The 13372-nt window shown below is 40.1% G+C and overlaps 1 protein-coding gene across 1 annotated transcript; it reads left to right on the top strand.

The window, feature by feature from the left end:
- The first annotated feature begins 4967 nt into the window (after nucleotides 1-4967).
- On the top strand, nucleotides 4968-13111 carry LOC123733302 (trichohyalin-like). Its single transcript, XM_045712758.1, has 6 exons — nucleotides 4968-5371; nucleotides 9125-9226; nucleotides 9391-9813; nucleotides 9934-10075; nucleotides 10207-10310; nucleotides 12814-13111. The coding sequence occupies exons 1-4, from the start codon at nucleotides 5230-5232 to the stop codon at nucleotides 10050-10052; spliced, it is 786 nt and encodes a 261-aa protein (XP_045568714.1). The 5' UTR covers nucleotides 4968-5229; the 3' UTR covers nucleotides 10053-10075; nucleotides 10207-10310; nucleotides 12814-13111.
- Nucleotides 13112-13372: the final 261 nt, after the last annotated feature.

Here is a 13372-nt window from a genome sequence, read left to right as displayed (position 1 = left end):
CATGTTTCCGTCAGTGCCAAGAAGTCGAGGTGCTGGAGGGTAGCATAGGCTGAGATGAACTCTGCCTTGTTGGCCGCAGACCGGCAGTTCCAGAGGCTGCCGGAGACCTGGAACTCCACGTGGGTCGTGCGCGCTGGGACCACCAGGTTAGAGTGTCAGCGGCCACGCGGTGTGAAGCGTTTGTGTGGCCTGTGCAGAGGGGAGAGAACAGGGATAGACAGACACATAGTTGACAGGCTACAGAAGAGGCTATGCTAATGCAAAGGAGATTGGAATGACAAGTGGACTACACTTCTCGAATGTTCAGAAAGTTAAGCTTAAGTTGCAAAAATTTTATTGACTAAAATGACGAAAATGATACAGTACTGCTGGCTGGTGAAGTAGGCTAGCTAGCAGTGGCTGCGTTGTTGACTTTGTTGGAACGTGTAGCTGGCTAGGTAACCTCGATAGTTTCAGTACAACACCTTATCATGATACAAAAGCAACTATGTAGCTAGCTAACATTGCACTAATCAAGATGTTCCTTTGTAATGTATTTAGTTCTACAATGCTGCTCGTCGGTAATAGTTGGCTAGGTTTGGAAAAATGGCGTCGCGGGGGACGAAAATAGCTGGCTAGCTAACCTCGATAATTACTCTAATCTACACAGTTATCAAACTATGACAAAGACAACTAACACTGCACTAGTCAAATCGTTCCGTTGTAGTGTATTAGTTTCTACAGTGCTGCTAGTCAGTAAAGGTTGGCTAGCTAGCAGTGGGTTTGATGATGACTAGGTGTGTTGACTAAGTCTGGAGTCTGGACAACGGCGTCGCGGCGCGGCTGGCTAGCTAACCTCGATAAATTACTCTAAACTACACAATTATCTTAGATACAAATACAGCAAAGACAGCTATGTAGCTAGCTAGCACTACACTAATCAAGTCGTTCCGTTGTAATGTAATAGTTTCTACAGTGCTGCTAGTTGGTAGAAGTTGGCTAGTTGGCTAGCTAGCAGTGTTGACTAAGTTGACTAAGTCATTCCGTTGTAATGTAATAGTTTCTACAGTGCTGCTAGTCGGTAGAAGTTGGCTAGTTGGCTAGCTAGCAGTGTTGACTAAGTTAGGAGGACGAAAACAGCTGGCTGGCTAGCTAACCTCGATAATTACTCTAAACTACACAATTATCTTTGATACAAAGACGGCTATGTAGCTAGCTAAGAAAAAATTGCTCAGATCAAACAAATCAAACCGTTGTAATGTAATGAAATGTAATATTACCTGTGGAGCGAAGCGAAGTGCGTCTACCCGCTCCAAACCCTCATCACTGATGTCATGAACCCCTCCCTACAGTCTACTTTCTGGGTAAAGGGGCGATCATATCTGGGAAACGCCAGTACTGAGCTAGATGTTAATAACTTTTTAATGTTTACAAACTGATTTTCAGCCTCATCTGTCCACTTGATCTTATCTTTTGCTGCCATAGCTTTACCATATATCAACTCACTAAGCTTCCCTGTATGTAATGCAAAATGGGGTATCCACGCACTGCAATAGTTAATAATTCCAAGAAAACTCATCATTTGTTTCTTATTGAGTGGTTTAGGTGCTTCTAGGATGGCTGTCTTTCTGGTAGAATTAAGTGTTCTCCCTTCTTGAGTTATAGTGTGCCCCAAATAGATAACTTCCTCCTGCCAGAGTTGCAACTTCCTCTTGCTGACTTTATGACCTTGTTCTGCTAAGAATACTAACAGTCTGCCTTACAGCCCTCCTGAGAAGGATTCGTAAAATATCATTTCCATAAATCAAAATTTAGCTTCCCCTCGGGGCTCAAATTTTCCTAAATTACTAATAAGGTATTTTAATAAAATCTATAATTTGACTTCAGGACTACTTACACTAAAATAACTCCTTTAATTAACCCCACATCAATGGGTCCTTGGGACCCTAACACGGAGGGTACCGCTTTTAACTCTTCTTCCTGTTCCTAAGTTAAAAACAAATCATCCTGACATTAATCGGGCCCCACGCCTAAGTGGACCCCAGGTTAAGTTCTCACTTCTACAATTCAGTTTTCATTTTTACCTGCCTAAAACTTAACTATGCTGCTCTCCACTCAGTAACTGTTATCTAACAATTCTGTATCACTTCTATCTTCTCTCAATCCTGACTTATTATGGGAATCTTACCTTCTGCTCTCTATCTTGCTCTCCTCCTGGCCCACCCTTTTGACACAAGGCTCTCATGTATTTTAGAAAAATCCACATGTCTTATAATAGTAATCCCTGAGATGATACCATAGCTACTTAAATGTATCTCCATACTCTTCATGATCACCACAGATGTCATATATCCCTGTCCTGTTGGCTTAGAATATATCCTATATACTTAACCTAAGTCTACCGTTATTACGCTTATTCTGGCTAAATATAATAATAATATTATGGCAATTTCACAACCTTGTTGTGTTAAATTCCTTACACTGCATCCAACCACAGCTAAACTTAGCTTTATAATGTATAAAAATACCACTACTGGTCAAAAGATATTCAAATAACATAATCAGATCAAATTCACTAATCTGAACTACTCCACAAAGAAACATTATTGTACCCTTATCGTCATTCTGTCTTCTCATTGGTTCAAATTACCAATGTGTCTAAGAACTTTAAACTCCATCATCATTATCAGTTATACAAATTTCCTTAAAACCAGTATTACAAATGCCGTTAAATTCATCATCCAAATGGCCCTCCCATGAGGCTGATCAGACCACAAAGGGGTGCCATGATAGAGGTCAAAAGTCATACCACCCTTTCAAAACGGTGTTTCTTATTATATTAGACAAATTAAAGAAAAACCATCAGACATTTTATACATGTTGGATCCCAGGTTCCCAGACCATTCCCTTATCACATATTTAATTAAAACTCAGAAAATAAAACTTCAATGATTCCATGTGTGTGTGTAACTTCTAAGATTCCATATGTGTGTATACCCCTTTAAGGAATCGTGGCTTCTAGGAAACATTCCACAGAGAGACAATGAAGCGCTCTTTTCCCCAAAAAAGCATTTCATTAAACTACACCGATTCAGAAACCCATAAGTTGACTACAAACAAAACCTAATAATGATGATAATTTCACTGTACTTCAAATCTATGAACCTCCCCTACTTAATCTAACCACACTGTCCGATTTCAAAAAGGCTTTACAACGAAAGCAAAACATTAGATTATGTCAGCAGAGTACCCAGCCAGAAATAATCAGACACCCATTTTTCAAGCTAGCATATAATGTCACAAAAACACAGAAGACAGCTAAATGCAGCACTAACCTTTGATGATCTTCATCAGATGACACACCTAGGACATTATGTTATACAATACATGCATGTTTTGTTCAATCAAGTTCATATTTATATCAAAAACCAGCTTTTAACATTAGCATGTGACGTTCAGAACTAGCATAGTTCCGGTGAATTTACTAAACATTTACTAAATTACTCACGATAAACGTTCACAAAAAGCATAACAATTATTTTAAGAATTATAGATACAGAACTCCTCTATGCACTCGATATGTCCGATTTTAAAATAGCTTTTGGTGAAAGCACATTTTGCAATATTCTAAGTACATATCCCGGCATCACAGGGCTAGCTATTTAGACACCCAGCAAGTTTAGCACTCACCAGCTGGGTACTCTGCTGACATAATCTAATGTTTTGCTTTCGCTGTAAAGCCTTTTTGAAATCGGACAGTGTGGTTAGATAAAGGAGAGTCTTGTCTTTAAAATGCTGTAAAATAGTCATATGTTTGAAAAATTGAAGTTTTTGTATTTTTGAGAAATTTGTAATTCGCGCCACGCCTATCATTGGATATTGGAGCAGGTGTTCCGCTAGCGGAACGTCTAGATGTAAGAGGTTAAATCGGGTACGTTTTTTATCCGGCCGTGTAAATACTGCCCCCTACCCCCAACAGGTTAACACTGAGCACATGTGACAGACGTGACAGAGTCTGGAGACGCCCGTGGAGAACGTTCTGCTGCCTGCAACATCCTCCAGCATGACCGGTTTGGCGGTGGGTCAGTCATGGTGTGGGGTGGCATTTCTTTGGGGGGCCGCACAGCTCTCCATGTGCTCGCCAGAGGTAGCCTGACTGCGTTAGGTACCGAAATGAGATCCTCAGATCCCTTGTGAGACCATATGCTGGTACGGTTGGCCCTGGGTTCCTCCTAATGCAAGACAATGCTAGACCTCATGTGGCTGGAGTGTGTCAGCAGTTCCTGCAAGAGGAAGGCATTGATGCTATGGACTGGCCCGCCCGTTCCCCAGACCTGAATCCAATTGAGCACCTCTGGGACATCATGTCTCACTCCATCCACCAACGCCACGTTGCACCACAGACTGTCCAGGAGTTGGCGGATGCTTTAGTCCAGGTCTGGGAGGAGATCCCTCAGGAGACCATCCGCCACCTCATCAGGAGCATGTCCAGGCGTTGTAGGGAGGTCATACAGGCACGTGGAGGCCACACACACTACTGAGCCTCATTTTGACTTGTTTTAAGGACATTACATCAAAGTTGGATCAGCCTGTAGTGTGTTTTTCCACTTTAATTTTGAGTGTGACTCCAAATCCAGACCTCCATGGGTTGATAAATTGGATTTCAATAAATTATTATTGTGTGATTTTGTTGTCAGCACATTCAACTATGTAAAGAAAAAAGTATTTCATAAGATTATTTCATTCATTAAGATCTAGGATGTGTTATTTTAGTGTTCCCTTTATTTTTTTGAGCAATGTATAATCAAACTAAGGGTGGTGGGAGTCATATCATGTATTATATTATCACACTAAGGCTGGTGGGAGTCATATCATGTATTATATAATCACACTAAGGCTGGTGGGAGTCATATCATGTATTATATTATCACACTAATGCTGGTGGGAGTCATATCATGTAGTATATTATCACACTAAGGCTGGTGGGAGTCATATCATGTATTATATTATCACACTAAGGCTGGTGGGAGTCATATCATGTATTATATTATCACACTAAGGCTGGTGGGAGTCACGTAGTGGCCAGGGTTGTGCTAATTTCACAATTTCCCCTTCACTGTGGTTGACTGATAAAGAGTTTCACTACCTAAAGTCACACAGACGCAGGACTTTGCGGGGAGAAGACACAGCTATAGACGTATATTAGAGTTGAGGTTAGAAGTTACTGTATTTCACCACAAGTGTGTTAAGATGTCAGAGGGAGTCTATGAAAACTCAGATGGATTTGAAGACGATGAGCCTGATGCAATGAAAAACACAGAGATTGATGACCAATTATATTCCAATGTAAGAGCCTTCAAGCCCAGTTCAAGAGATGGAGTTGTTGATTCAGGTAAGATTACACACACACACACACACACACACACACACACACACACACACACACACACACACACACACACACACACACACACACACACTAAACAGGTGAGATTGCCATGTAGCAATATGGCTTTGTTCTGGACGACTGTGTGATCACGCTCTCCGTAGCCGACGTGAGTAAGACCTTTAGACAGGTCAACATTCACAAGGCCGCAGGGCCAGACGGATTACCAGGACGTGTACTCTGAGCATGTGCTGACCAACTTGCAAGTGTCTTCACTTACATTTTCAACCTCTCACTGTCTGTCTGTAATCCCAACATGTTTTAACCTGTTAGGGCTAGGGGGCAGCATTGACACGGCTGGATAAAAAACATACCCGATTTAATCTGGTTACCACTCCTACCCAGTAACTAGAATATGCATATACTTATTACATATGGATAGAAAACACCCTAAATTTTCTAAAACTGTTTGAATGGTGTCTGTGAGTATAACAGAACTCAAATGGCAGGTCAAAACCTGAGAGATTCCTTTACAGGAAGTGGCCTGTCTGACCATTTGTTGAACTTCTTTTCCATCTCTATCATTTACTAAGGATCTCTGCTCTAACGTGACACTTCCCACGTCGTCCATAGGCGCTCAGAGCCCGGGAAAAACAGAATGTCGTCATTCCAGCCCCAGGCTGAAACACATTATCGCCTTTCTCAAGTGGCCGATCAAGAGACACTAGCTTATGCGCATGACCCCGACCGCCCCCGCCTTTGGGATTTTTTTCCTCTGTTTGCCGAAAAGGAGATTCCCTGTCGGAATATTATCGCTTTCTATGAGAAAAATGTCGTAAAAATTGATTTTAAACAGCGGTTGACATGCTTCGAAGTACGGTAATGGAATACTTAGAATTTTGTTGTCACGAATTGCGCCATGCGCGTGACACTTCTTTACTATTTCGGATAGTGTCTGGAACGCACGAACAAAACGCCGCTATTCGGATATAACGATGGATTATTTTGGACCAAACCAACATTTGTTATTTAAGTAGCAGTCCTGGGTGTGTATTCTGACGAAGACAACAAAGGTAATAACATTTTTCTTATAGTAAATCTGACTTTGATGAGTGCTAAACTTGCTGGGTGTCTAAATAGCTAGCCCTGTGATGCCGGGCTATCTACTGAAAATTTTGCAAAATGTGCTTTCACCGAAAAGCTATTTTAAAATCGGACATATTGAGTGCATAGAGGAGTTCTGTATCTATAATTCTTAAAATAATTGTTATGCTTTTTGTGAACGTTTATCGTGAGTAATTTAGTACATTCACCGGCAGTGTTCGGTGGGAATGCTAGTCACATGCTAGTCACATGCTAATGTAAAAAGCTGGTTTTTGATATAAATATGAACATGATTGAACAAAACATGCATGTATTGTATAACATAATGTCCTAGGGTTGTCATCTGATGAAGATCATCAAAGGTTAGTGCTACATTTAGCTGTGGTTTGGGTTTATGTGACATTATATGCTAGCTTGAAAAATGGGTGTCTGATTATTTCTGGCTTGGTACTCTGCTGACATAATCTAATGTTTTGCTTTCGTTGTAAAGCCTTTTGAAATCGGACAGTGTGGTTAGATTAACGAGAGTCTTGTCTTTAAATGGCTGTAAAATAGTCATATGTTTGAGAAATTGAAGTAATAGGATTTTTAAGGTTTTGAAAATCGCGCCACAGGATAGTAGTGGCTGTTACGTAGGTGGGACGAATTCGTCCCGCCTAGCCTAGAGAGGTTAAACATTGTCAAAGACTCCAGCCACCCTAGTCATAGACTGTTCTCTCTGTTATCGCATGGCAAGCAGTAACAGAGTGCCTAAGTCTAGGTCCAAGAGGCTTATAAACAGTTTCTACCCCCAAGCCATAAGACTCCTGAACATCTAATCAAATGGCTACCCAGACTATTTGCATTGTCCCCCCCCTCTTTTACCCTGCTGCTACTCTGTTTATTATCTATGCATAGTAACTTTAATAACTCTACCTACATGTACATATTACCTCAATTACCTCGACACCAGTGCTCCCGCACACTGACTCTGTACCGGTACTCCCTGTATAAAGCCCTGCTATTGGTATTTTACTGCTGCTCTTTAATTATTTGTTACTTTTATTTATTTTCATTGTTTTGTATTTTTCTTAATGGGCTACGGGGCAGTATTGAGAATTTTGAAAAAATATGTGCCCATTTTTAACTGCCACCTACACCAACTCAGAAGCTAGGATATGCATATTATTACCAGATTTGGATAGAAAACACTCTGAATTTTCTAAAACTGTTTGAATGGTGTCTGTAAGTATAACAAAACTCATATGGCAGGCAAAAACCTGAGAAAACCTGAGATAAAAAAAGAATTTTGTGGCTGTACTATTTTTTTTAATCATTGTTTAATAGATACCACAGTGAGAAAGGATTCATTTCGCAACTCCTACGGCTTCCACTAGATGTCAGCGATCTTTATAAAGTTGTTTGAAGCGTCTATGATCAACAGAGACCGGATGACAAGGAAGGGAAGTTGACCTCCCTGGGATGTCGTCACTTCCATTATTGCCTGCACCTGCTCAATCATGTAACTCGAGACAATTTTCAAAGATGTTTTTCTAGACACAGGAGCGGTCGTGTTGAAACATTACTGATGTTTCACGTTAAAAATGGCTCTAAAGATTGATGCTAAACAACGTTTGACATGTTTGAACGAAAGTAAATAGATTATTTTTTTTAACTTTTTTAACTTTTCGCCGTGACTTCCCACCCCCCGCCCGCACTACTTTTGAGTAGCCACCGAAGCGCTAACAACATGGAACAACTTGGAGTTATTTGGACATCAATTATGAACTTTGTCAAAAGAAACCACATTTGTAGTGGACCTGGGATTCCTGGAAGTGCCAATGGATGAAGATAATCAAAGGTAAGGGATTATTGACGATAGTATTATTGATATTAGCTGGTTACAAGATGATGCTAACCTATATAGCCTAGCCTATTGTTCTTAGCACAGCACCCGGTTTATTGCAACTTGTGATTTCCCAGTAAAGTTATTTTGAAATCTGGCAATACAGTAGCATTTACGAAATGATAAACTATTATTATTTGAATCACAATATTATAATTTACCAATGTTTTCGAATAGTAATTTTGTAAATTGTAACGTTGTTCACCGGAAGCACTTCAGAGAAGAAAAAATCTGAATTTCACGCTACTGTAAAATGCTGTTTTTGGATATAAATATGAACTTGATGGAACAAAAAATGCATGTATTGTATAACATAATGTCCTAGGAGTGTCATCTGATGGAGATTGCCAAAGGTTAGTGCATAATTTTAGCTGGTTTCTGCTTTTGGTGACCTTGAATTGAAAATGGATGTTTGTACTTTTGTGGCTATGTACTGTCCTAACATAATCTAACTTTATGCTTTTGCCGTAAAGCCTCTTTGAAAATCGAACAATGTGGTTGGAATAAGGAGATGTTTATCTTTTAAATGGTGTAAAATAGTTGCTTGTTTGAGAAATTGAAATTATTAGATTTTTGATGTTTTGAATTTCCAGCCTTGTTAGCAATCCCGTCTCGGGGTTCATTGCTAACCTGTAGCCCCAACAGGTTAAAACACCTGTTGGATACGGCGCATGTGACAAATACAATTTTATTTTATTTATTTGTCCCAATCGTGGATGATACAGTAAAACACATTACCAAATACCATACTTTAATAATTTGTGATTCAGTACATTTCCAGTGGTGGAAGAGACCCTCTGGAGTAGCTGCAGTGTGTCTGGGGCTGCTGTGTGTTCTCCTACTGACTGGGATCATAGGCCTGTCTGTCTACTGTAAGTTTAGTATTTTGTCACTGAGACTTAAGTAGAATACTTAATCATCCTTAATCATCCTTAATCATCCTTAATCAACCTTAATCATACTTAATCATCCTTAATCATCCTTAATCATCAATGGTGTGGTAGTTACATGTTTGATTAACTTTTCCCTTTTACAGATGGAGTAATTGGTCATCACGACTCAACAGAGAGAGACCAGCTACAGGCCAGTTACAGCCTTCTGACTAAAGAGAGAGACCAGCTACAGACCAGTTACAGCCTTCTGACTAAAGAGAGAGACCAGCTACAGATCAGTTACAGCCTTCTGTCTAAAGAGAGAGACCAGCTACAGACCAGTTACAGCCTTCTGACTAAAGAGAGAGACCAGCTACAGATCAGTTACAGCCTTCTGTCTAAAGAGAGAGACCAGCTACAGACCAGTTACAGCCTTCTGACTAAAGAGAGAGACCAGCTACAGACCAGCAGTAACACCCTGACTAAAGAGAGAGACCAGCTACAGACCAGTTACAGCCTTCTGACTAAAGAGAGAGGCCAGCAACAAAAAGAGAAAAATGATCTCATGAGAAAGTTCTCTAATCTGAGTGAGTTTACCAAATAAATGATCATAACATCATATATCTAATATGCAGTCAACTTGTGTTTGTATTCTAAAATAATAGGTGCAGAATAATAAGATGGAAATTCATGTTTTTGTCTTGTAGAACAAACCTGCCCTAAAGACTGGAAGAAGTTTGAATCCAGTTGGTACTTCCTGTCTACTGAGACTAAAACCTGGGGGAGAGCAAAGATGACTGTCTGGAGAGAGGAGCAGACCTGGTGATCATCAACAGTGATAAGGAACAGGTGAGAGAGAAAGAGAGAGAGATATGGCGGGGGGGTTATGATCAAACATCCCTTGGTCAGTAATGTATCTTCCAGTATTTAACACATGTAGTCTATAGTAGTTGACAATATCAGCTCTTTCTCACCAACAGGAGTTTCTCTTCCACCTCAACAAGGGTTTCTGGATTGGTCTGACTGACACTGTTACTGAGGGGACCTGGAAATGGGTGGACGGCAACCCACTGACCACCCCAAAGTAAGAGACTACTGCTCTAACAACTCTGACCACCGTGTAAGGGGTAGGACTGATTCTGTGTGTTGTTCATACTCTAGGTTCTGAGAGAGTATCCAGTCTAACTGTATTGTTCATACTCTAGGTTCTGAGAGAGTATCCAGTCTAACTGTATTGTTCATACTCTAGGTTCTGAGAGAGTGGTCAGTCTAACTGTGTTGTTCATACTCTAGGTTCTGAGAGAGTATCCAGTCTAGCTCTGTATTGTTCATACTCTAGGTTCTGAGAGAGTATCCAGTCTAACTGTATTGTTCATACTCTAGGTTCTGAGAGAGTATCCAGTCTAACTGTATTGTTCATACTCTAGGTTCTGAGAGAGTATCCAGTCTAACTGTATTGTTCATACTCTAGGTTCTGAGAGAGTATCCAGTCTAACTGTATTGTTCATACTCTAGGTTCTGAGAGAGTATCCAGTCTAACTGTATTGTTCATACTCTAGGTTCTGAGAGAGTATCCAGTCTAACTGTATTGTTCATACTCTAGGTTCTGAGAGAGTATCCAGTCTAACTGTATTGTTCATACTCTAGGTTCTGAGAGAGTATCCAGTCTAACTGTATTGTTCATACTCTAGGTTCTGAGAGAGTATCCAGTCTAACTGTATTGTTCATACTCTAGGTCCTGAGAGAGTATCCAGTCTAACTGTATTGTTCATACTCTAGGTTCTGAGAGAGTATCCAGTCTAACTGTATTGTTCATACTCTAGGTTCTGAGAGAGTATCCAGTCTAACTGTATTGTTCATACTCTAGGTTCTGAGAGAGTGGTCAGTCTAACTGTGTTGTTCATACTCTAGGTTCTGAGAGAGTATCCAGTCTAGCTCTGTATTGTTCATACTCTAGGTTCTGAGAGAGTATCCAGTCTAACTGTATTGTTCATACTCTAGGTTCTGAGAGAGTATCCAGTCTAACTGTATTGTTCATACTCTAGGTTCTGAGAGAGTATCCAGTCTAACTGTATTGTTCATACTCTAGGTTCTGAGAGAGTATCCAGTCTAACTGTATTGTTCATACTCTAGGTTCTGAGAGAGTATCCAGTCTAACTGTATTGTTCATACTCTAGGTTCTGAGAGAGTATCCAGTCTAACTGTATTGTTCATACTCTAGGTTCTGAGAGAGTATCCAGTCTAACTGTATTGTTCATACTCTTGGTTCTGAGAGAGTATCCAGTCTAACTGTATTGTTCATACTCTAGGTTCTGAGAGAGTATCCAGTCTAACTGTATTGTTCATACTCTAGGTCCTGAGAGAGTATCCAGTCTAACTGTATTGTTCATACTCTAGGTTCTGAGAGAGTATCCAGTCTAACTGTATTGTTCATACTCTAGGTCCTGAGAGAGTATCCAGTCTAACTGTATTGTTCATACTCTAGGTTCTGAGAGAGTATCCAGTCTAACTGTATTGTTCATACTCTAGGTTCTGAGAGAGTATCCAGTCTAACTGTATTGTTCATACTCTAGGTTCTGAGAGAGTGGTCAGTCTAACTGTATTGTTCATACTCTAGGTTCTGAGAGAGTATCCAGTCTAACTGTGTTGTTCATACTCTAGGTTCTGAGAGAGTGGTCAGTCTAACTGTATTGTTCATACTCTAGGTCCTGAGAGAGTATCCAGTCTAACTGTATTGTTCATACTCTAGGTTCTGAGAGAGTATCCAGTCTAACTGTATTGTTCATACTCTAGGTTCTGAGAGAGTGGTCAGTCTAACTGTATTGTTCATACTCTAGGTCCTGAGAGAGTATCCAGTCTAACTGTATTGTTCATACTCTAGGTCCTGAGAGAGTATCCAGTCTAACTGTATTGTTCATACTCTAGGTTCTGAGAGAGTGGTCAGTCTAGCTCTGTATTGTTCATACTCTAGGTCCTGAGAGAGTATCCAGTCTAACTGTATTGTTCATACTCTAGGTTCTGAGAGAGTATCCAGTCTAACTGTATTGTTCATACTCTAGGTCCTGAGAGAGTATCCAGTCTAACTGTATTGTTCATACTCTAGGTTCTGAGAGAGTATCCAGTCTAACTGTATTGTTCATACTCTAGGTCCTGAGAGAGTATCCAGTCTAACTGTGTTGTTCATACTCTAGGTTCTGAGAGAGTATCCAGTCTAACTGTATTGTTCATACTCTAGGTTCTGAGAGAGTATCCAGTCTAACTGTATTGTTCATACTCTAGGTCCTGAGAGAGTATCCAGTCTAACTGTATTGTTCATACTCTAGGTTCTGAGAGAGTATCCAGTCTAACTGTGTTGTTCATACTCTAGGTTCTGAGAGAGTATCCAGTCTAACTGTATTGTTCATACTCTAGGTTCTTAGAGAGTATCCAGTCTAACTGTATTGTTCATACTCTAGGTTCTGAGAGAGTATCCAGTCTAACTGTATTGTTCATACTCTAGGTTCTGAGAGAGTATCCAGTCTAACTGTATTGTTCATACTCTAGGTTCTGAGAGAGTATCCAGTCTAACTGTATTGTTCATCCTGCAGGTACTGGGGGAGTGGACAGCCTAATGGTGGTGGAGTGGAGAACTGTGTGTTGTTAACTCACAGTTCATCAGACCAAGGACCATGGCATGACTATCCGTGTTCATTTAACCATTCCTGGATCTGTGAGATATAGTTCTTTCTCACTTTTAGTTATGATGTTGATTGTCATGCTGAAAGTCATGATACCAGCTACAGGGCCTTCAGAAAGTATTCACTGCCTAGACCTTTTCCACATTTTGAATTTTTAAATCGATTAAATTGAGATTTTACTGTCACTGTCCTACACACAATAACTCATAATGTCAAAGTGGAAATATGTTTTTCTTTTCTTTTTTACAAATGAATAAAAGATTTAAATCTGAAATGTCTTGAGTCAGAAAGTATTCAACCCCTTTGTTATGGCAAGCCTAAACACGTTCAGGAGTAAAATGTGCTTCCCTTGACACATAATAGGTTGTATAGACTCACTGTGTGAAATACAGAGTACAGTATAAAATAGAAAGGAGGACCAAGGCACTCTTCATATAATTGATTAAAATGCCTTTATTAGTATGGCATG

This window comes from Salmo salar, unplaced genomic scaffold (assembly GCF_905237065.1).
Source record: "Salmo salar unplaced genomic scaffold, Ssal_v3.1, whole genome shotgun sequence".
Lineage (NCBI taxonomy): Eukaryota > Metazoa > Chordata > Actinopteri > Salmoniformes > Salmonidae > Salmo > Salmo salar.
Note: the sequence above shows the minus strand (reverse complement) of the source record. Positions and strands in the feature narration are given on the sequence as shown.

Coding starts and splice junctions, on each gene's coding strand:
- LOC123733302 (XM_045712758.1), top strand. CDS start 5,230: ATGTCAGAGGGAGTCTATGAAAACTCAGATGGATTTGAAGACGATGAG. Junction 5,372..9,124: donor AGATGGAGTTGTTGATTCAG/GTAAGATTACAC, acceptor TTTGTGATTCAG/TACATTTCCAGTGGTGGAAG. Junction 9,227..9,390: donor CATAGGCCTGTCTGTCTACT/GTAAGTTTAGTA, acceptor TCCCTTTTACAG/ATGGAGTAATTGGTCATCAC.